At 43.7% G+C, this 25,305-nt stretch overlaps 1 protein-coding gene across 2 annotated transcripts in view; it reads right to left on the bottom strand.

Moving 5' to 3' along the window:
* adarb2 (adenosine deaminase RNA specific B2 (inactive)) overlaps positions 1–20,691 on the bottom strand; it is a 181,830-nt gene extending 161,139 nt beyond the window's left edge. Inside the window, exon 1 of one of the 2 annotated variants that reach the window (XM_030399117.1) lies at positions 20,128–20,691. In XM_030399117.1, coding sequence (XP_030254977.1) covers positions 20,128–20,230 — 103 coding nt within the window. In that variant the 5' untranslated portion in view covers positions 20,231–20,691. The remainder of the gene's footprint in view (positions 1–20,127) is intronic. The other variant, XM_030399118.1, reaches the window with a different exon arrangement.
* Between the last annotated feature and the right edge of the window lie 4,614 nt (positions 20,692–25,305).

Genomic DNA, 25,305 nt, shown 5'->3' with positions numbered 1-25,305 from the left:
GTCTCTATTGTTCTGTGTAATTGCACTCAATGGACCTTGAGAAGTACATAGGCTGCGGATGCTCTTCCCCTCGCTCATGACTGCTGTCTTCATGGACGCTGAGAGGGTGAGCCGATTGGAGCTGCCTTAAAAAAAAAAAAAACATGACAAAACAAAATACTACCGTTTCAGTCTCCTGTGAGCCTCTCCTACTCATCAGTTCCTCTCCTCCAGCCCCTCGTCTTCATCCATCAAACTGACGCTCTCTAAACTGGGAGAGCTCGTCAACCTGGTGCTTAACCCCTCTTTCTCCTCCTCTGCTCAATCATCCACCCTCCAACCTGCTTTTCCCCTCACACCTGCCCTGGATCGTTTGCATGTGCTTTGCTGAGTTTAACCTCTGGTGCGATACCGGACCTCCGAGTAGGGGGACAACAGAACTGGCAGCTGTCTTGACTGTCAGACACTCGTAGAAACACACACAAACTGCCACGCGCTCATTTCCTCCCCTCTGTATCACTGTCTGCTACACAGGAACGCGGACACACACAGTTCCCTGGGAATCACCCTAATTTTCCATCCATCATCCGGTCCCACTACCCCCCCCCCCCCCACACACACACACACACACACACACACACACACCGCCGCCATGTGTGCCCCTGCTCCACTTTCCTCCTGCCTTCCCACTGCACCCTCCGGAATCTTTTTGCGCTTCTTTGCAGGAGCCCTCAAAGCAGAGGCAGCACGCCCAGGTACCGAGAGGTGGTGCAGGGTACATGCTCATAGACATGGATGGCTAACCACTTGAAAAGCAGGTGGGATTACCAAGACAATGGCTCGGGCTTTATGGGACATTTGTGGGCTTTCTGGCCGGTCTGCCACAGAGTAGAGAAATCCAAGCTCCCTTCTGTGTTGGCAAATGTCCTTGAACGAGACATTGAATCTCTACCAGGTCTGGAGCTGTTGTTCTGTAGCTGGCACTGACCTCTGACCTCCCCCTCTGAATGAGGTGGAGGAATTCATAGGAACGCAGCGGTATCGAAACTTAAAGCAGGATGCAGTGTTGATGAGCATGTGCAGCTGTGAAAAAGGCTTCAGTTTGTTAACCCTCTGCGGACCTTGGTTAAACGTTGCACACTTAGCTTTAACAATGTATTTTGTTTGAGACAGACACAGATGGTTTATGGGCAATGTGGTCTAATATAACAGCAAAATATTTTGGAAAATTAAACCACGAGTTAGGGGTGAAACAATCCAACATTAACCCCCTTAATACTGATTGGGCCGTAAAACACACATAAAGTGGAGACATGTATAAACTATCATCCTTTTTGGGCTTGTGCAAATTTGAATGTCCTGCATCTTCACTTCACTTGTGTGTGACTTTCTTTCGTCGGGGACTAAAACTGTATTTAACCTTAAACGTGGATCTGTCACATCTCGCCAATACCCAATCCACTTAGTATCAGTATCAGTGCTGATAATGAGCCGACGGCTCAGAGCATTCCCGCTAATACTTAAAATACCGGAGGTTATCTCGGGCCAAGTTTTTAAAGATCCATTGAGAGCAACACATTCCTTTGCAAAGAATGGTAAAACAGAAGAAAATATCGCACATCTGTTTTTGCCTTTGCTTTTCTCACTGGTTTTAAGTGGGTGGGGCCAAGTTGGACCAAGGTGATGTCATACATTTTCCTGCATCAATCAGAGATGTTTTAATCAAAATCTGATGTCAGATGTGTTGTGTGTTTCCAAGCCACTGTTAATTAATTTGTTTTTGGGTATTGAACTCCTATGAGATATAACTAAAAGTCATATGAAACCAAGCAGTCACGTTTGTTCTAACATCTAAACAAAACCTCTCGTTTACCTTCTATGAGCATTAGATAACACATTGGTGTTTTCCTTCCACACGTAGCTGTGAATATAGCTCGACAGGCCTGAACAGGGAACATAGGGGAGATAATATGAGATTATCACCATGTGAAAACTATCATGATCACTGAGATGATGGCAATAAAGATGGCATATTAGTGCATAACGACTTGCAGGGGGAGAAGGGAAGCGTGCGTGTGCGCGCACGTGTGTGTGTGTGTGTGTGTGTGTGTGTGTGTGTGTTGTTAGGTGGAGGGACGGCTTAGAGCAAAACAACGCCGGCTCCCATTTTCTCAAGTTCAATTAAATGGCTTGTGACAGCGCGCATGTGAGGGCATATCTGCCGCGCGCCACTTGACTCCCGTCATTAGGGTGTGATGGTGCCAGGCTACACCAGTTTTATAAGCGTATTTTTAGCCATAATAACCAGCTGGTGAACATAGATGGCTGCGGAAATGCTTTGGGGGGGGCGCGTCAAGTTGAGTCTGCGACTCCAGGGGATGATGAGTGACAATGAAGTCTTTCCTCTGCTGTTATTGGTGTGATTAAGGCATACAGTCAAAGGCAGTGGAATGTCATTTAGAAATAAGTGTGTACGCATGTACCTGTGTGTAAGTGTAGCCACGACAGAGGCTCCGCATCCTATCCGTTACACCTCGTCTCTCACATAGCAATCTGTTGATTAGCTTAACAAAGAGGTAAGAAAAGTAAAACATGTCAAAGTTACTGCCTACTAACTCTCCTGCCAGTTGTCGGACTAATTAAAAAAACGCTAATTATAATGTGCGTTCGTCTCAAACAGGCACTCAGGTAAAACGCCCTGGCTGTCAGGTGTAAACAAGGCTCACAGTTGCACAGGAAGGAAAATCAATCGACATCTGTTAATTTATCTCAGGCAGGAGACCAAATTGAAAAATGGATTGCTCGACGTGCGCCTGCCGCAAATCTGCATTGTGATCGAGGAGCGATACGTCTCAGCACCTGCTTAGAGCACGATAATGGGCATCACTGCAGTTTGGCCAAGTGAGCAGCCAATAAGGATCAGATTATCATCTTGGCAAGGGAGCCGGTGGACGACAAGCAGGTGTGTGAAGGACTTCAGTCTGGAAGCTGGAGCTGTTTTGATGAAGGGTGGAGAGAGAACATGACAACAGAAAAGTCTGATTATTTCAGTTTATTTCCCGGGACTGAAATGTTTTATGTTTGTTATGAACTCTGCTTTCTATCAACTTTTTTGTTGTTTAGAGGCCCTGTTTGTGAATCCAAAAATGAATCCAACAAACGTCTAGATAAGAATTTGTACATGTTTAGAAAAGCAGAGTAGTATATATATATATATATTTTTTTTTCCAACCCTTACGACTGTTAATTACAGTGTTGTTTTCATTAACGATGACGATATAATTTCGTTGACGCCCCTTTTTTTCATGTCGATAACGAGACGGTGACGAGATAAACATGTCTCTTTGATGACTAAAACATGACGAGATGTGTGTGAGTTTTTGTTGACGAGACGAGAATGGACATAAATGTTAGTGGGTGGTCTGTCAGACGTTCAAAATGCATGACATTTCTGCTGTCTTCGCTGTTAGCTTGTTGTTGTAGCGGCAAACTAGGAACGGTCGCTACTTTCAAATGAAAAGCCCCCCACTAAGAACCCAGTTCTAAACTCCAGTGGGGTGCAATGTAAAGCTCTTATTTTGAAGACAAATTCGTTGCCACTGTTCACTGCCGAACTTCGAGCTTCACGTCACGTCACATGTTTACGCCTACCCCCAGATATATGGACGTATTCTAAATATAATCCATAAGTATTGTGCTGTTGGATAGAAACCATATATCTCCATATTTCAACTTTTCAACTTTTTTTCCCAACATATTTCAACTTCAACTTTATCATACAAGAGTGTCACACATAAATTGTGAAAATAGCAGATCTACAAGTTCAACACATTGCAACACATTGTGAGCTTGTAGATCTCATGTACTTATTGACCTAAATTGTTAAAAGACTACACTTCTTTTGTTGTTTCAACTAAAACTAGACTAAAACCTGTTCGAGTTTTCGTCGACTAGAACTGGACTAAAACACAAATCACAAATAGAAATGACTAAAATTTGACTAAAACTAAAAAGCATTTTAGTCCAAAAGACTAAGACTAAGACTAAATCTAAAATGGCTGCCAAAAACAACACTGGTTCATTACTGTAAAAGTTGGCACGTGTGGCCCGTTCTGGGGATAACTTGGTCAAGCTCTCCAAATAACTCAGTCTAACTGATTTATACATCATTGCATACATAGTAATGTCGTTCTAATATAGTTATTAACTATTTGTTTCCATGAAAAATGTTTACACAACAACTACTATATGGTTAATGACTCAATAGGTTGATTGCTAGCAGCTTCCAAAATGACGAATGACAAATTGCCGTTCCCAAAGCAATATGACAGTTGCAGCTTATGAGCGACAAACACGCTGGACCTCCTAGCATGGGCCCAGTTTGGTTAGGCATAGGTTTAAACTAGCTGATTGGCACTAACACTACATTGTTAGGTTTAGGAAATCATCGTGGTTTGAGTTTAAATCACTACGTTACTGCTGTAACTCTAGTCACAAACATACCTGTTACATTACGTTATGTATGTGATGTTATTTTTTTTATTAATACACAATACTTCTGCCATATATATTGGTATGAGTTTTATTTTGTGCTAAATCTTATCATAGCAAACACAGCACATTTCTTTTTCTTTGTTTTTTTCATGGTCTCCAGGTGTTGCTTACCGTGGTAATCTAATAATTAACAATGTTTTGCCTTTTTATTTATCCATGCCTGTTTAATGTTGAAATTGCTGGTCTGGTCTCATTCAATATTCCCCACTCTGCTTTATTCATATGATAATCCCATTTTTCTTCGGCTCCCATTATTACAAGCTGCAGCTGCAACACCCCGAATTCCCCCACAGGGATCATTAAAGTTTCATGTTATTTTATCTTATCTGAACAGGTGATGTTGGTGGCTGAGTAAAGAGTTGCCTGTTAAGAAGGTAAATTCTTGCTAGGAGCAAACCAGTCTTCATTATAGGAGCCTAATGAGTGGAAATGAAAGACAATGAATCTATTCTCCATTCAGGGTTGGCTGGCTCTTTACTGTAGCCAGACTAATGATAATGCTTTCTCTGGTTTGAACAAAGAGCCGATCCATATGCCCTGTGACTCATTACATAACGGTGCTCCAACTCACAGCCAGGAGGTCTGTGGGTGATGGTAAAAGCTAATCTGTTTATGTGGTAACGTTTTGCTCGTTTTACTTGGAATTCATATTTTCATTACTGCATTCCGTTTGTCATTGTAAAACACTGTGTAGCGGCAGTGTCGTTCTCCTTATTACACATTACCGCTCTGCACTCTCGTGTTTTCAGCGTCAGGAAATCACATTTTGATAGATACAATTTTACAATCTCATACGGTTGAAACGGCACACCAATCTTTTCATTTTTTATCGTTAAGATGACAAGACAGCGAGTTAGTGAATACATTCATTTCCTTCATTATAGAGAGTTAGATGAAAGGATTTATACCACTCCGTCTGTCCAGGTAATGCACGGCTAGAGCCAGGCGGTAAGTTTAGGTTGAGGCATGAGGTTCAAATTTTGATCAATGTATGGGTTGATGCGACAAGTTCATCAAGTGAAAAAAAAACTGCATCAAAACTAGCAGATGCGTGGACATGGATGACATGACATCAAAAATAAAGCTTGGTAGAATGAAAAATAAAGGAGCATTATAATTGCATGCTGAAATTGAGTCCTCAAGTCAGTCACTGTGGCTGAGTGTGGGCGTATGTATGTGAGTGTGTCTGTGGCGGCATAAGCCTCCGACAGACAGGCATACTTGCCCGAAGACAAATAGTCCTTTGACCTTTGCATGAACCGGCAGCCCCTGGTGGGTGATAACTCATGACCTGGTGGACTGGTATGGCATCCATCTCTCACCCTGGTAAGGATGAATGTGATGATGAACGCACCCGCTTGCTGCTATTTAGATAGCCCTGAAGTCACAGCTATGACAAACTACCCACACAGAGAGAGCCAGGGCTGAGCCTTGTTTATACTGTCTGCCCATTCAGCACAAGTCCAGCGCTGTACAAACTAACTGTGCCACAGGGAGCTAGTACAAACTCAGGGTCAACTAAGAACAGCGAGGACAAACTTAAGAGTTTCAAAGTGTGCACAGTACACAGAGCACTTAACATATTCCTACAGTACACAGCTGTGTTCTTGATGAAGATGATGAGAATCAAAAGGATATAAACAATCTCACTAGCGGCTCAGACCGAAACAAAATGTGTGAACTTCCTTAAATTCTTTCACCTCGCTGGGGTTTGCGTTCACTGCAGTTTCAAGCGGTCTCATCTCATCAACAGTTTTGCATAGATACACAGTACAGTCAGGGTTAAAATGCCTCTCATACAGCATTTATCGTGGTGCTCAAAGAGGCTCCAGAAATACAGTCTATATGTAAAATTATTGAAATCAACATTACGTAACTTCTTCACCTTAAAATAACAGCTTCAAAATCATTTGAAAGTTACAGCGGCTCGTCATAGGGTGAATGGTATTTTCGTCTCAGCCACTCTGCCTCCCTCACTGCTTATTTCTGTGCTCTAACTTTGCCGAGCAGGTGGCATCACTGTGCGTGATGCTTTACTTCAATACATAATAAATATTTAATAAACCAACTATCACTTGTTTTGTAGCTGGATCGTACTTTATAAAGAAAATCTGATTGTGCCAATGATGTCATCCGGCTGCTCTGCCTCAACTTTCTGTGATTTACGGAGTTTCCTGTAACTGTTAAAGCCAGATAAAAGTGCAACGGAACCGGGCTCAGCAGCCTCTACAGACATCACAACAGAGACTGTGGAGGACGCAGACAGAAGTCAACTTTCAAATTATTTATCATGATACATTTTGACAGTGGTTTAGCTGGAAGCATGTTATAGCCAGGTGTTTTTGTCTGTGGTTCAGGTTGCGCGAGCTTGGCGTGCTGTTGCTGTTCTGGGTCGTGTGCATCGCTTGTTCAAACTGCGGATTCCAAATGACAGAAAATGCCTTTACTTCAAACAAAACTCGGCACGTCAAAGCAATGTTATGTCTTGACAACTATTGTCTTGTAGTTTGCATGTAACCTTACATCATTGCTGACAAATTGTTTGACAAACCTTGGAATTGTAATAACAGTGGCGTTGCACTCAGAAACAATGAGGGGCACCAAATTGCACAAAACACTAAGTCCTACTTAACATGGCTTTGAGGTCACTGGAGAACAAAAGTACACATTTCCATGAACTTTATGCATAAACAATCAAGAGCAGAAACACTAAACATTTACAAATTCTGAAATATCGCAAAAAAAGCTTTTACTTATGGTTGAGGTCGAAAAGTGGTTGTATAGATCGCAGCAAAATGCGATGCAGTGCAACAGATGCAGGCACAGCGCCCAGATAACTCCATTTCATTAAACTTGATATTAAGCTACATCGAGCAGCACAGATGTATTGAGTGCTGCCATTATCGAAAGCATTACCTTGTAACTTAATTGTTAAAGTGGCCAGATTTATCATTGAGGTGACTGATCACATCATATGTTTGCATGCAGTAATTAAACAGAGCAGGGTAGGGTGGCATTGCTAACCGCCTCTGCATACCGATCTCCCCTACTTGGTGATATGGGTTCTGTGTTAAAACTATAAAAGATGTTGGACAAAAGAAACGCGTGACAATCTCGCACATTCACTTCACAATCAACCCGACCTGGTGAATTGTTTAAAGCTGAATAGATGCGCGGTTTCTGTTACACCTCACCCATCTTTCCCCAAACAAACAGCAACTTAAGACCTCTTTGTCTGCCATCTTGGTGTTTCAAGCCTCAGCTGTGGCTGATGGTCGGAGGAAACTCTCCTGGAACAGGTGCCAAGAAGATAATAGCACCTGCAGCCCGGTGAGGTCACCACACTGACCTGCGGGCACTTCTCTATTGTTGTGTCTTTGTTTGCAAGCACAGACCAGACACTGTGTGTGTGTGTGTGTGTGTACATGCACGTGCCAGCAGCCTTCTCTCTCCATGCTCGATTTCTCTTCCACACAAGTCAGCACACGTACGCAGGCGAGCACTTCTCTCCTTATCCAGCTGATGGTCCTTTCAAATTAAAATGAACCTCCATCACACTAATAGGGGGAGCGGAGAACAAAAGCGCGGGCTCTCTGCAGTCAGCAGGAATAGCAGGAGGATTATCATTGCTATCGTCAGGGCTATTATCATTAAACCCAGTTGCCACTCTCCCCCGCCGCTGCAAACCGTCGGGGCCGCGCCGAGTATACTGCAGCACAAGTTGGAGTTGAGCTCAGAGCGCCGAGCTGTTGTGTCGCCGGGAGAACCCCGCTGCGCCGTACGTGTGGAACAGTAGACGGATGATGAGCTTAACTTCAAGATATGTTTCACTCTGTTTTGCAGACAGTAAATATTATGCGAAGACGCTAAGACATCGGACGTCAAGTCAATCTTAGAGTATTTCATCATAAGCTGTATTGAAAAGTTGCCCCTGGCTCTGTAGTGTGAAACATGCCATTGCTTAAAAAATGAGAGTAGGCTTGTTTCATTTTTGAGCCGTCATGACAAAAAAGTATGAATTCTGCACATCCATCCGGCCCTTTAAATGAAAGTCGGTACACAGCACGGATGTAATGCAACGCTATTATCCATGCCTCTATCTTTTCATGTCATGAATGTTGTATTAGATATTTTTTAATATGTTTTTAATTTTTTTTTTTTAAATTTAAAGCAGAAATGGGAAAAAAGGCACATCGTTAGTGTTTAGTCCATTGATTAGTCAGTAGGTCTGAATAAATGCTGTGTAACTGGTAAACCTGAAATAACATATTTTCTTGGCCACTTGGGGGCAGCAGAGACAAGCTGTGAACACAACACTGACATATTTCCCCGCATAAGCTAATATATACTGAACTTATTTAAAACACACCATCCACTCAGAGTCACGTTTCTGATCTTTCCGCAGTCCAACATTCACTCTCTTTAAGCTCTGTCAAGTCATGGAAGGTACCAAGTATTAGTTTTAGTACTTGGAAGTCTTAGTAACACCTGTCCAACATCATCACACTGCCACCTTTTGTGTTTTTAGACACCAATTGCTGCACGTTTGTTTCAATTTTGTACAGTTCAGCTCACATTACCTGCTCATGTCTAAATAATTTCATCAAATTTGTTTACATCCCTAGCAGATATCTGACATTTGAAGCTTGGGGGTTGTCGTGTTTGTCGTCATAAATCAGAGAAATGGAAGACGAGCAAGACGAACTGAGGCAAAGCCGTTTGAGAGACTCCTCCACACTGAACCCTGAAATCGGTATAACTGGAGGCATACCTCTTATTGGGACTTACACAATATACCTTGTGTCTAAATTTGGAATGATGATTACGCAGGTTCATCTGTGCCAGCATTTCAGGGACTCATCCCAGAGACATCCTTCTCTTTGTCCTTTACGCAAGGCAACACTCGTAGCCTCGGGTCCTATGCACCCTTCACCCTTCACCGACAGCATCGGCCCCAAAGCACTACTGTGGGATTGTCAGTACGGGAGGGGCGGGGTGTGGGGGAGGATTGGGGATGGAATTCTCCATCATGCCAAAGCCCATCCAAGCAGACCAGTGCCAAAGCACCATGTGTGTACAAACAATTCAACTGAATCCGACTCAATGTATACTCAGGCCTTATCTGGGCGAAGCCAAATACACCCTGAGCTATCAAAGGCTATGGATGAGCAATTGGAACTCTCAGTTTTTCGGCGAATGCAAACACATCTATTACGCTCCACCACTTCAAGCTGTACAAATCAAAATCAGGGCGGCAAGGAGGAAAAATAAACACCATGCCGTGTGACTGTTAAGAAACTTGGGAAACAGGACTTCACGTATCACTCAGATCGGCCCAGAGTATTAAAAAACTCCAGCTCGCCCATCGCCGGCCGGCACTGTGGCGATACGCACAACATTAGACAGAGTTAATGCAGGCAAAGATTTAAAAAAAAAAAAACCTTTTAAAGGATTTGCAAGATAAGCCTGTCGGTCTCTCCTAGAAGGAGCCCCTAAAGGATGCTTGAATCGATGGATGAGAGCGGATTTACTGTAGGGCGAAGACGGGGGGAAAACTGTTATTTAATGCTGGTGTGTGAACAGAATAATGAAGCAGCCAGGAAGCTCACATGTGTGCGCTCATCATTATCAATGCGCTAATCTGCCATTAAGCAGTTCCATCAGCCACATGGATCTAATGGGCACCGGATGAAACGTTTATTTAACATTTACTACGACTCGTTCTCCATCAGATATTATGTATTTGCATAGTGGAGAGGAAGAAGTGGGAGACTGCTCTCAACCCCTCATAGAGCGCGAGGTGAAAATATCACGTTCTGTTTACAAGAACAGGAACTGAGCTCGTGACACGGAGCGCTTTACCGCACAAAGATAATGCACTGTCGCCCATAGTGCTTCACACCGATCATATAATGTCGTCATAGTTGAATATATTTCTTCATTACAACCAAACAGATAAGGGAACGAGTGATCATTTGCTAAACCACTCCTCTGACCAGCGATTGGCCAATCATTACTTGGCAAAAACAAGTCAAGTCAAACTTTCTTCCACATGCCGAAGCGCTGGGCAAAGAGATTTAGTAGGAACGATTGCAAAGAGTTCGTAGGATTGTGTCTTAATTTTCAGCCCTTCAAAAACCAAAAACACAAGCTAAATATGCTAAGAAATTGATGAAACAGTGTTCATGTGTTCCAATGTAAACAGTAAACGTTAACGAGCTTAGGCCTGCTACCTATAGTAGTGACGTATCATAGCTTTACCTCCAAGACTACATTAACTCACTACAGTTTTGTGGTTGAGTTAAAAAAAAACGTTCATGACTTGTCCATCCCCCATGTGACATTTATATTTTTCCGAGAATCTGGTCCTGGATTACTGGATTATAATGTATGCTAACATTAGCGGCTCTGCCGTTATCAGATTAAGGGAGGGGTGCACTCGAGCCCATATTCTTATTGGAGCTGGCGTTGTGTTGACCAAACATATTAGTCCTCATCCTAGAAAGCCCTTTCTGTTGTACAAGTGTGTGATTTTTTGTAGTAGAAGCCAACTCAGGCTACTGTCCTCCTAGAAAAAAACCCCGAAAAACATACTACAGCGCTGACAGAGGTGCCGCTTCTCCAGCTGCTCAGAATTATATTAATGAGCTAAAAAAGATATATCAAGGATGGACAGCAGTGATTATGGTGATTGAGTGTCCACTTCAGTCAGTTGTGCGGAGCCATGTCAAGGTTAAGACAAGTTTCTTTGGGGAAAGAGACGCGCTGCAGTGTGTCTCCACGAGCACCACTCGGTGAAATGAACTCGCTCGGAGCCCGTTTAAGGTGTAGGAGTCTCTCCGACCTCCGGAGAGAGTCCTCAGGAGGGGCCCTCTTGTAAAATGCTCCATCTTATTAATGGAAATAAATGCTGTCGGCGCCCCACCCCCTCCCCGTCGGCAATAAGACGTGTCTATTCTTGGCTAAAGTCCCCTTCATTAACGTTATCTCAAATAGGCACCCAGTCCGATGGTGAGAGAAGGGACGGCGCCGCGGTTAAGCTGCTTCATCCAATTTCATTATTCCATATGAGGCGGGGTATCAGTGTTAACTTTGCTGTGTCAGCACAGCGGAAGAGGCAGCTGTGGCGTCATGTGTCTCCGGCGTGACATCAGTCGCTGAGGATCAACACTGCGGAGTCTGCGGGCCGATCAGATCCTGTCAGGGGGGCGTTTATCTGTTGGTGACTTTTAATTCTGAAAGCCACCCAAATGGCAGCTAAACATATGTAACGCCTGACTGTCTGTATTTTTGACCGTGTTTACGAAACAGCAAAAAAAAAGCCTCTTAAGCGCACAAGCCTCCAACACCTTCCTTAGCTATTTTCTGCTTATGAAATATGTCCCTTTTCACAGTAGCAGCTAGCGTGCTGTGAATACACACGAGCAAGCCGGAGGACAACAATAAGAGTGTGCGCGCGTGTGTGTGCGTCGCCAAAAACGAGACACAGAGAAGGCGACTGAGAGAGAAAGAGAGAGAGAGGAAAACGAAAGAGGAGAGTGGAAAAAGAGACGAAGAGAGCGAGGAGAGGGACGAAGAAAGTGTGAAACTGCGGACCGTCAAATGATCTGGCCTCTCTCCAGGCATGATGACTCAGGGATGATGGCACAGTTAGAGCTAATTAGGATCATAAACTGGAGAAATGTTTTGCCACCATGATGTGCGGGGCGATTCCACACTATTGGCAGGACTTCAGATTAGATGTGAGAGCTTGTCTGGACAGCATGCTAAAACAGCAAAGAAAGAAAAAAAAAAAGAAAAAGAAAAAAATCAGCTGCCTGCAATCAACGAGCTGATTTTCTGAAATACGCAGATAAAACCTATTGTGGACGATTCTGCTTTTGTTTGAGGCTGGCTTGTCAGGATGCACGACCAGGCACGAAAAGGGGATTTCCGTTCATTTAACAAACTATCTCTGTACTTTACGGTTTCATTTCGATTTCCATACTCAACAAAACTAGTCCCTCTCTCAGAATCTAAGGCGATTATCTTTGTCTTTTTTTGGCGGTTCGCTGACTTCTTTTTGCCCCGAGTTTGGACTCTCAGTCTACGCACAGCCTACCGACCTTCTCGGTGGAACTTCTTGCGGCCTGAGAGGAAGCCTGCAGACACGACTCAGGGTTGAGAGAAGCTCTGCACGTTTCCCCCCGGATAACAAAAACTATTTCATCTACAGTATGGCTTTATTTGTAGTTTACTTTTTACCAAAAAAAGGCTAGAATTGAACATAAAAGTTAAGGCGACGCATTACTTATCGTTAAGTCTCCATCAAGGAAACAGAAGGTGATTTTGAAGTAGGATTAGTGCAGTAACAATGCAGATTTACATAGCTTTATATAATTTAAGCAGTATTCATATCTTTTCTTTTTTTAAATAACTACTAATTAATTAATTGAGCCACTAACAATGTGGGCAGGCAATATGATGAGGGATACAAAGACATTGCTTTCCCCTAAAGTTGAACCTCTTCAAAACAAAATAACTGTTTTTTTGCTAAATGATTTCAGTCACTTCTCCAGCACTGAGCTGCTGGCCAGACTAAACAGGACCTGTATAGACATCAGCTTGCACTCTGTGGAATTGTGATGGCAGTACTTTGACATTTGACAGAGCAAATTATTAAAGGATTGAACGAGAGTATCCGATTAAATCAATACAAGAAAATAGTATCAAGTTGTGGCGCTGTTTCAAAATAAGAGCCAACACCTTGGATAAAGAGATCACGGAGGAGTTGAAGTTCCTGCTCCGAAAACATCAGAGATCCTTCATGTTGAAACTGCCGCGATGCGTTCACTGAACACCTGACATGACATGTGCAGCGCAGAGTTATATGCTCTCGGCGCCGTGACTCAAACGGCAGTGAAAGGGCCGCGCCTCGACTCGACTTTGTTCCTCACATCCGGCGCCACCTCGGAATCTCCTGACAGTCGCTACTAGGCAGTCTCGCTCCCCTTCTTTTACGCCGTCAACTCTCTCATGTTGCGTTGTCTAGTGGACTGCAGACTCACAAACACTGACAGCAAGCGATAATGCTGCTGACTTGCTGCGCTACATCTCTGTTTATGAGGACTGACAGTTCGCTGCGAACGGCAGCACACCAGCTCGTACTGTACAAATAACCCACACAGGGAAAACGTACACACACACACACACACAAATCTATTCTAATACACACTCACACACGCATTTAGACAAATTAACACACACACACACAAACCTGCAGCATCGCAGCAGCACATATATTAGCGCGGGTAAACTATATTGCAGTAAAACAGTTCTCAGATGTCTCCCTGAGAGTAGTTACTGTTTCAGAAGCTGTTGTGGACAGACTGACGGAGCGCAACACATGACTAACTCAATTAAATTTTCAGTGTTTTGTCGTCATAGCAACAAGTGCAACAAGTTATTTGCGACGTGAGTAATGCGCTTATCTCTCCAACTGTGGGAGTCATCAAACAACAGACTAATTAACTTAAGTGTCACCTTCTGAATTTTTAAAAATCTGCATCTGTGCTTTTTGATTCCTCGTGATTCATTTTCTCCCCAAAGGATGTGTGAGTGTGTGTGTGTGCGTTATTGAGACACTTTGGCACCGAATTTGTTTTCCGCGCCTGAACTTTAAGTACAATTTCTCACTGCCGAGCTCCAAAAAAAAAAAAAAAAAAGCCAAGAGGGACTATTACGAGATAATTACTAATTATGCTAATGTGCTAAAGTTGTGCTATTCCTTTTCCTTGGTCATTTTATCAGCCGTCCTCGAGAGACCACAGTCAGTAGTAATAACCTTTTTTTTTTTCCCTCAGCTAAACGCTCAGTCAGTTTAGAGGACGCAGTGTCCTAAACCGCCGACTCCTGCCGCCGCTACCCTTAATCAGGAAGTGCCTGTAAATTCACAAAGCCATGCATGCGCACACAGAGGAGCGCCGCGCCGTTTCCATCGGCACTGACCTTCATTAACCTCATAAATGCCAGCGGTGTTTTTCGTCGCGGCTCTTAATGCGGTTATCAGCACAAACACAAACAAATGTGACAGAAGTGTTTCGGGGCTGAAACTAGAGCGGTGCATCTGCGAAACACATCTCCGTTTCCCTCCCACAACACACAGGCTGGGTGACATTGGGCTGTCCCAACATGGAAACCAGCACTAGTGATCCACAACCAGAAACACAACACACAGACGGACACACACATACAGACAGAAACACACACCCATGCTGTGAATAAACCTACATAACGACAGTCCTATCTGTGACTGTACTAATGAATGGATATGCTGAGTGTTAATCTAGGCCATCGCAGAGGACGTACTGTACCGTTACAGTTGCATGTGTGCAGGTTTGCAAATACTGTTAAGCTTTTTTTTTCCTCCACCAAGCACAGAAAACACTGACATCACTAAACAGGTTGGACAAAAATACTCTGCAGAATGAATGAACATTTCCATGTGAGCTGCACGTCACAGTTGCACCACCATGAATGAACAGCAACACAATATCTGGACCGTTTACACCGCTGTAGCACCACTTGGACTAATTCTCAATGGGATCTCGGTGCAGTGTTATCTGTCAGTGACCAGACCCTTGACTACTTTTACTTCTTTTATTACTAACACTGATGCCATCGTCACGGCTCTAACAGACACCATGGAGAACCTGTGCTGCAAACAGCAGAGACCTTTTTACTACGATTGTCTTATTTTTTTCGTTTTTAATTCTGTTTTTGCTTAAAAACACCTTTTGAAGTGCAATTTTATTACAATTTACCTGAGGCTGACCAAAATAGCGATTTAAAAATAACTTCATTACGATTACAAAATCGGATGGGAAGACGCATCTTGTAAGGTTGAATGACGATTAGGCAACGTTTGTAAGCTGTAATTGCTTTCGTATTAGTACAAGTCAACAGAAATACCTTCTAGAATCTCCTAAATTATCATTTAAAAGCTTTTTTTTCCCTCGGGGACGACCTTCTGTGATACCATGTGACCCCAGCACCATTCTGGCTGAGAACCTTTCCCGCATGTCATTCCTGCTCTTTTCCAACTGACATGTGAACGCCAAAAAACTAAAAATATCCAATACTTTTTAAAAAAAAATTCCAGTAGCAGAATGATATATGTACATTGACAAACACTGGCAACGCACAGGGACAGTTTGCCCGACAGAGAGCGAGGTAGAGGTGAGAATATGAAAATAGCTACTTGTTTTCTACAGCACAGTAGTTTTCAAGTACTGTGAACACAACTGCAATTGAGCCGCTTTACATTTCACGCTCCACTAAAGGCTGAAAGGAAATAAATACTCTGGTAGAATCATATTTGCACATCATCAAAAAAAAAAAAACTATTTTGTTGCTCATTACAATATATGACATTTAGGAGATCCAAGGCTTTCATCCAATGGTGACAACTACTGACAGTTCTGAGTTAACCAGTAAAAAAACAGTATACTTTATGCAGAAACACACCTGTCAGGTTGAACAAACACAGATTTTTGGATTTGCTAAAATCCTAATGGAGGTTCTGTCATCCTTGGCCTCCGCCCTCCATCCTGACCTTTGCCCTCACCTCCACGCCGCCTGTATCACCAGCCTGACCCCTCAAGAGGGAAGTGGATGACACTTCAGATTCCTCTCACTCTCCCTCCCTCTGTTGTCTCCACGTCAGACAGTCAGAGCGGCCCCCAGAGAGCATCGAGAGGGGCCGGACGCCAGCTAATGTCTCCGCTGGTGGCCCCCCTCACCCCTTTAAGAAAGGGGGGAGCCTCGGCTGCGAGAAAAGGCGATGACCCTCATCCCCGGCCCTGCCCCGCTCACCTCCCCTCTCCTCCTGCCTCCGCCACAACTTTCATCACCGCCCGACAGCCCACACTCGACCCCTCTGCCTGCCGCGAGAGCGTAAACAGTAATTGCTACATAAATTATGTTACACTCTGTGTTTTCCACATTTCCCCCTCGGCGCTCTTGATGATGCGCTGATATACTGTGCGCCGAGAGTACAGGGTGATAAGTGTGGTTGTAAAAAAAATAATGTCGGTCTATAAATCTCGGCAGTGCTTATTTTTTGTTCATAAAAAAAAAAAAACACATTGTGGATAAAAGGCAGGGAATATGTTGTACGTATGAGCAGTTTACGGTCGGGGAGAGAGGGGAAAAAGGTTACGCTGCGCCGATGATTGGCAGGTGCGCTTTTTACAGCCGGCAGACGTGCGCATCACTGGACTGTCACACACCCCGAAAAGGGTTTTATTATTGGCGCCGACATCCCTGGGGGACATCGCCGTAAATCACAAAGGCCGTGATTAATTAAGAGACAGACACACGGCGTTGTTCATGGATCCCTCTGGGAGCCATGACACTGGTCAAACACTGTGCTTAAGGGAGGGCCAACGAACGCAGAGCGAGGTGTGTGCAGGTACGACGCTGAGCTGACAGGAGCGCCGCAACCTGAACAACACGAGGGAGGCAGCAGCCGGCAAAGTGCGAGTGAGTAGCAAGCAGAGAGAGCTTAAAACACAGATGATGAATTTAAGGAAAAAGAGGCGTGTGATTTCCAGGAAACTCCGAGCACAGACGAGAAACGCGAGCAAATGAATCTTTAATCTTTCATCCTGTAAGTTATTTGTTTTGCACTCTCACAGCCGGCCCTAGAAAAAAAACACACACACACAATTGCAAAGAGGAGTTTGGTGGGAAAACAATTAAGTTGTAGGGGGAGAATCTGCTTAAGATCTTTTGAGTACACACACAGGTTTTAGTGAGTCCATCTATGAATAATCTGCAGCGGTTTCAAAGGGATTAACACCCAAATGCCACGCAATAATCCCTCTGTGACTTCTATGCCTCGAGGTCGATAAAAATAATTGTGCGAAATCTCAAGATGATAATCACTTGGCATTTGAGTCGAAGGATAATAATGATAAAAAAAAAAGAAAAAAAAAAAGATCAATCCGGCTTTGTGTAATTTGAAGTTTCAAAGGAGAAAAAAAAAAAAATCCTTCAATCACAAACGGTGCTCTTATTTTGACAGCTTTAGAAACAAATTCTGGATTTCAGAGAGCTACTGGAATCTGTCCACGCCCGATCAAATAAAAAAAAAAAAAGGGAGAAATACACTGAAAACACAGGAAAAGGACGGATCTGACTGAGTGTTCCAGCTGCTGGAGCGCAGTGAGCCCACCTCCTGCAGCTCTGGAGGGAGTCAGCGGCCATCAGCACTTCCCAGAGACACAGTTCATTTACAAGCGGTCCCTGAACTGGCCCCTAATGTCCCGTGTTATCAGAATGAATCAGCAAGCGCTGATAAATTAGCCGTTCGGAAACTAGCTGCGAAAGGCCTGTCAGCTAATGTGCGGCGCGTTTGTGTGGTACTCATATGCAATGCTTAATGTTGTGGAACCAATTCTGTCGTTTTCCATTATGTAAATACATTTGCCTCAGCACTATATTTTATGTATTGTCTCCCTTGTCTCAATTACTTGGGCTATTAAAAATCAAGAGGTTATGGAAATGAGGTGCAGTTGTCTGTTTGTAGTTTGATGACAAGTGCAAAGTGTTTATGAAAGCTCGTTATGCATTCAATTGCGGTCGGATACGTCAACACGCTCCGAGCGTTCATCCATATTCCACAATGCAATGGGGTGGCACGTCAGTATCTCCGGGCATAAAACAAGCGCCAACGGTCGTGTTATCATCTGTTACACACACAAATAAATACAAATAAAATAAATGTGTCATTGCCATTTCATTTAGCGCCTCCCTGCCCGCTTTTTTTTTTTTTCCCTCTTCTGGAGGAGGCAGAAAATGTGAAATTGGGAAGAGGGAAAAAAAAAAAAAAAAAAGCAGATTTCTGGGAGTGTTTGTGGCCTGTGCCAGAGCAAGTACGCGTTTGATGCCTCAGTTTGGGTGACTTGGTGTTAATTAGCCCAAAAAATACCTCAGGAAATAATCAAGGAAGCTAAATCAGGGAGGATCTCTTAAGAGGCAGTTAAGCCTTTTAAGTGTCGGAGCTTTCACCGACATATCGAAACAACTCCTTTCTTAATCTTTTATTTATTTTTTTCTTTCAAATGTCATTTGCCCATTTTCTATTTTATTTTTTTTTCCTCTGCAAGGCACAGTACGAAATGAAGTTAAAAAACAACTGCGACCGCGTGATTAATTTTAACAGGGAACGACATTCCGGAGTGAAACTGTGACCATCTTTTTGGAAATAGACAAAACACACACACACACACACACACACACACACAGGCAACATCTCAAAGTGAGGGGTGGTTAGATGGAAATGTGGCAGCAGTCAAAGTGCTGCAAATGTGCTCCTTTTCCCTTCCTTTTTGTGTAAATGCATAAATGGCATACATATGGCTGTCCTTGGCAGAGAAAGTGTAGGTTTGCAGAGCATAAAAAAAAAACAAAAAACAAAAACTGAAGAAATAAAAAAACGTACAGGAGGATCTGTTTACCGTGAGCTCCGGTCAGCATCTATCTACAGCAGGGCTACAGAGGAAATGTTGCACTGTTGCTATCATGTTTCAGTCGCAGGGAAATCAGCATGCTCGTCCATGTTGATGACAGATTTAATTAGCTTTTGTGCGGTGCGTCGAAGAGGTTTCACACACACGCTCCTTCACGAAGAGAGACATTTTAAACACCATCAATTAAACCAGCGGCTTTAACTTGATCTTAAAACAACCGAGGACATTTTTCCTCTCCCTGCTGAAGGCCCAGAAGTGCTCCTCAAACTTTAGCCTTTTTTTTTTTAGTGTTTGGTGAAGCTAAATTTAAGCCCAGCAGAGCGTTAAAGCCCACACCTCTAATGAGGCAAAAATAGTTTATATGAGACAACTGAAAAAAAAAAAGAAAAACTGAAAATAAACTCCGTGAAATGATAAGAACAGACTGCATGTCGGGATGTTGTTATGCTACAGAGCACAGCAGTGACATTTAACTGGTTTCTTTTCTACACATCTGACAGTTTTACTGCAGTGAACGTGTCGTCGGTTTAAATATGAAGGCAAAGAATACAAAACTGAACTTGGTAACCTGATTCAACTGATGGAGGAGATCTGCTGGTTTCAGTGAGAAGTTAATCGGGGCTCCGGTGGAAACGTCGGCTCCGTTTTTTTTTTCTCGATGCATCAAAATAATCAGAGAAACAAAGCGGATTTTCCTGCGTTCAAACTTGTTTCTAAAGCGAAAACGACGCAGTTGATTTTCCTCCCCGTCCTCGTCGAAACGGACAAAAGACGCGGCAGCAACTAAACTTTCAAACACAATGCGTCATTTAGAGCCGACGGCGCCTCCGAACAGGAACCGTTCCTCCAGGTTCTGTTTGTTTTTTACAGTCGGAACGTTAAAAAAAAAAAAAAAAAGAAGTGAAGCGGCCGCGGCGCGTGCTGAGCACGAGGCTGGTAAAGGCAGCGCGCGGGGGTCGGACCGATGGGGCTGCCGCGCGCTCCGATGCCCCCGCCAAGGTGCGCACGACCTCTGCTCGCGCTGCAAAGAGGGAGACACGAAGAAAAGGGGGGGAAAAAAAGAAGTGTTGTAAAGTTGTACCTTTTCTCTTCGACCGCCTCCTCCGTCTCCGCTTCAGCTTGCATTTGACCTGGCCGCTCTGAGCCCCCGACGCGCGGCTGCTGTTTCCAAGTACGGATGCCATCAGCGCAGCCTCCGGAGCGCAGCGCAGGAATAACTTGGACTCGGCGGCTCGACTCTCCTTTGTACTTGTCTCGCTTCAGCCTCCGTTGCTCTCTGATAAACGCGGCGTCCTCCGGCTTTGACGTAGACTCGGGACTATATTTTCGGCTCTCCCTCTCTCTTTTTTTCTCTCTCTTATCCCTCCAAACCAGGGGGGAGCGCGTCTTGCTGTTCCTATATCACCTCTGAAAACTCCAGCTCGCCTCCAGCTCGCGGAGAGGACTGTTAGCAGCGCAGCGTGGCAGCTCTCAGCAGCACTGATACCCGGCGCCCCGTCTCCTCTGCTCCTCTCCGACAGTTTCTTTTCTCTTTTTTTTCCGCGCCTCTGCAGAAATTTTTGGCATCAGCCACTTTGGATTCAATCATGCAGGACGCCTATCTATTTGCTGCCGAGCTTTCTAATTAGGGTCCAATCGTGGCTGTCTGGGAGGTGTGACATCACCAGCGACACCAACCAGCGCACACCCCTTATTCGCCCGCTGCTTTTTTAAAATCTTTCCTTACATTTGGACTTCTTGCTCGCACTTTTTTACTTTACTTTTTTTTCTTTCTTTTTTTTTTTTTCCCACACTGCAGGGTGAGTGTGTTCTCTCTCGCCCTCCGCAGGGCGGGGTCAAGGGTCAGACCGGTAGGGATTTTGGCTCAAGGGCACCTCAGCAGCAGCAGCAGAAGCAGCAGCAGCATGAGGGACTTGAATATGGTTATCCTCGCTCCATACACACGATATGCCACCCTGCTGCAAACTCACCGCTAACTCCAGGCTATAAGAACACACAGATGTGGTGTTGTGGACACAAAAACACAAATTCCTCACTCCGTCCTCCGTTACACAACTCCTTCTCCTCCTTCTCCTTGTTTGTCCACAGAGATTTGGGATTTTTTAATTTTGTTGCAGGATTTACGGATCAGAAATAAACTCCCTCTCATTCCCACTCTCTGTTCTAAAGTCACTGACAAGTCCTCAAAGGGAGATTACTCTAAGATGCACAGTGTTCAATGACAGCCCGGTCATAACAGATGCATCTCTCATTCTGCGTTTTTTGAGTCAAATTCTGTTCATCCAGCTCAGTAATCACGCCAGCGTCCTAATTATAAGAGTCTTCCTTTATTTTGAAAATCCAGTTTGGAAGTTGCAGGTGACCTTCAGCGCACCAGGCACAAACTCCAGCGACAGCGTGCCGCGGCCACAAAAGTTTGAAGATTGTGACATTTTGGCATTTTTGTGTGAAAGTGCAGCGCTGAGGCTTTCAGAATGCATTTGTGGCTTTCCTAGCTCCAGGTTATTGTTTTATTCCCCCAGCCTCTGCTGTGGAAGGTCAGGTGTGGGCTGGGAGGAGGAGGCGCCACGGCGCTGCTGGATACATTCAGGGCCAGTGCAGTGAAAATAAATGCAGATCTGTGAGGGCCTCTTAAAAAAAAACATCATTTTATTTGGTTTTCTGCGGCTTCAAAGGTGCTCTATGCCACAATTTGTTCAGAGATGGAGTCTGCGAACATGGACAAACGACCGGCCACAACACCCAAGTTCCACAGAGCCCCTTTAAGGTTTTTTTTTTTTTTTTTGTATGTGCAGCTAAAAGAAAGAATTATATTCAAAACATCGTCTGGTCTTCTGTCTCCTGTAAATGCTGTTATTTTCCCTATAAAAATCTCTTTTAACCTCCACCAGCTTTCATCCATTTTAATGTGTAAAAAAAGAAAAGAAAAGGAAAAAAGCGAATTTGCAGGAGAAACCAGATGTCAGATTGAAAAGTCACTTTGAGGCCCTGTTGTCGGGTGAAAACATTTCCTCCCAGCCTGAGGGGCAGAGAGAGAGGAGAGAGAGAGAGAGGGCGTGGGGCCGTCCGCCAGGATGCAGCCTGCCCTCAGGACGCCCACAAATATCCATGTAAATTGCAGTTTAAGAGAAATCAATACGAGTGACAAGTTGCCAATGCCACTATCTGGGGCAGTAATGAAGGTATGCTAGCGGTTGGGGGGGGTGCGGCTAGAGCGTACATAGATAACAGCAAAACGGGCCGGGTGGGGGCTGAGGTACGGGTCAGAGGAACGTGTATGTGCACACACACACACACACATCAAGGTCGGTCGTTTGATAGATGCAAAGTGCAACTTACCTGGATTATCTCCACTGTTACCGATCATATATCTCCATGTGACACGTGCAGTTGTTCTTTACACGCGGGTCGTTTGTTCACAGCTCAAACCATCAGGGGGCTGTACGCAGTGCTTTAATTTACGGCTCTGTACTTCAAATAAAATCCTGCTTGGCTGGTAATGGTGTGCTACTTCAGCAATATAAACTCCATGTTTTAGCTTTTTTTTTTCCTACAGTTTAAGAGAAACAAATTCCAGGGTAAAGTTTATTGATGTTGAAAGAGAGACAGACTAGTAAAATGTATTCATTTGATTTAAACCAGATACCATGTACATACAGAAGTATACTTCTGTTTGTATTTGTTATTGGGTGACAATACCAGCAGCGGCCACATGCACTCCTGGTTTAAACAGTGTTCTTTCCCCCCAGTGTCCACGGTGACGTCTTCATATAGCTGATATCATCAGACACAGGTAAATGGCCCTCATGTACAAAATCTTGAGCTATGCCCCTGCTAACAGTTATCAGATCGGTGGAAGATTTATTCTCTGTCAGGTGAATAATTGATATCAGTCCAAAGAACGTTAAACTTAAAGTGAATAAATAAAATGTGTGTTATGTCTGCAACTAGGACTCTCTCAATCACAACAAATGACATTCGCCGAGTTTGTGTGGAGGGCCAGGCAGAGTGGAGGGTTCGGCTGTTTAGAGCTAGCCAGCTCTGGAGGAGAGAGTTGGGTGCAGAGCCACACCGTGTGGAGGAATAAACACCCAGAGTCACACTGCGTAATGCTGACTGCTGACTATGTTTTGATCACATTACGTCCGGTTCTCTGGGCCGACTTCCTTCCTCATGCGACGCCAACGCTAAATAATCGCTCGAAAAAATATCTGCATTGGACTATTCCTGTTAAGCAAACGCACTACAGGTTACGGCATGTGCTCTCTGTTTCTGTTTACTCAGTCAGCCTAACACTTGGCATTAGTCTGATGCCATATCTATGGATTAAAGAGTTTGATTTAAATTGAGATTACAGCAAACACGTGGCAACAACTCCCCTCGTCCCCCCCCCCCCATCATCAAATCAGACACCTGCAATCTAAGATAAGGAGGCCAATCAGTACGCTGTTCAGACACATTCATTTTCTGCACTTTTGATTTTGATATAAGAAAAAAAAGAAAAGAAAAGATGGAATATGGCTGTAGACAAATTAAGAAATAGCTGGTCTACATGCCCCAGTGCTTTTCATTCGCCAACTTTGATCTTTTTTTTTTTTTTTCCAGCCGTTTTCATCATTACAATAATTAATATAACACTCTCGGTGTCTCCATGGTAATACACGAGTTGCTGTCTAATCAAAATGCCAAAATCAACAGTTATTTTTTCTTTACCATGCTTGTCAACACCGAGCAGAGCTTTTTAGCCCTGAGACATCATTTGAGGAGATTGAAAAAGAAAAGCTGTCCTGCCCTTGAGATGTCTCAGCCTATATTACAACAATTATAGCTTTTTCACTGACATTTTATACATTTTATTAGCTCTGTTTCGGTGCTTTGCTGTGTTTTTGCACGCAAGATGTCCCCGTTTTGATTCCAAAACACTCATATTCTTGACTTTAAAATGGGAAAAAATGTTGACACAAAATATTCTCCTTTTTCAAATTCGGCATTTGATGCTACAAATGCATGGACCAAAGGCTGGATTGTTCCAAGAGTGGATCGTGCTGCAGGGGGCTCTTCAGTCCCTTTTTTTGCACAGTTTCAGTACACACCATCAGGCCTGTAGCAAACATGGTCTTTAGTAGCCAGCTACAGAAGGTACAGGTAGGAAAAGTGTTCATCCATCCACTTTATACTGGGAATTATTGTTTCATAAGGCTTAGAAGTACTGAAGATTAGCATTTGATACTAATATATATAGCCATGCACACAAAATAAGTAAACAATTCAGATAGATGTATGCATTAGATATGTTTAACAGTTTGACATAATATGTCAGTATTGCGAAAATACAAGCTGCTGGTCTCATGTTATATTTTATAGCTCTGTATTAAGACAAGCCGTCTTCAACATCAGCATCAAGGCCCGTCAAATCATCCAACATTTTTGCCCTTAAGAGTTATTTCTATGTTCGTTGCAACAGAAGTTATTTTCCTTTTTCACTGAGAAAATCCAGCAGTTCTATCTATTTGACCTCCAGAGAAATCTGTGAAATATCTGAGACCTACTCCTGGATGCTGAAATATGGCCCCTACACATATACGGGGGGGGGGGATTAATGACTAATCTTGACTGAGTAAGCAACAATTTTTTTTTAAGTTCACAAACATTCCTATGTATGATTTAATAAGGGTTTAAATTGGTGCATGGGAGTATGTGATATTATGTTTTTCCTACTGAGCTCTACATGAACAAAACTGCCATTAACTTGAAAAGTAAGAATGAAAGCGTGCTCATGTAGCACCACATATTTCATAGAAAGAAGCTGATGAAGAAAATAGTTTTTCAGGGGAGCAAAAAGCCAAAGTTTTTAACCAATAGAGGTGCTGGAACTGGAACTGTTTGTTGGGTTTGTTCAGTGGGTCACTGATTTTTCAGTCTTTTAATGAAGTCAATGACTACCACTTTGACTTAAGTGTAGATGGCGCCTGTACCCTTAGTGACATGTATTTGTATTGAAGTCATAGCTCATATTATGATGCTAGTAACCTGATACATACATGGTACCACAGGATCAAAAAATAAACGAGAATCAGTGCTTTCAATTAACAACAGAATGAGTCAGCCCCCAGTTAAGTCCCTGAGAAAGTGCACATGTAGACTTCTCTTAGCGTCTGGTGTTACAGGAAGTGCAGTATGACAGGGCAGCGGTGGCTCAGGGGCAGAGCCAGCGTCTGTCCTCGGAACGTCGCTGGTTCAATTCCCCTGGTCTGCATGT

This window comes from Sparus aurata, chromosome 19, assembly GCF_900880675.1.
Source record: "Sparus aurata chromosome 19, fSpaAur1.1, whole genome shotgun sequence".
NCBI lineage: Eukaryota > Metazoa > Chordata > Actinopteri > Spariformes > Sparidae > Sparus > Sparus aurata.
The sequence above is the reverse complement of the archived record's forward strand: the minus strand, read 5'-3'. Positions and strand labels throughout refer to the sequence as shown.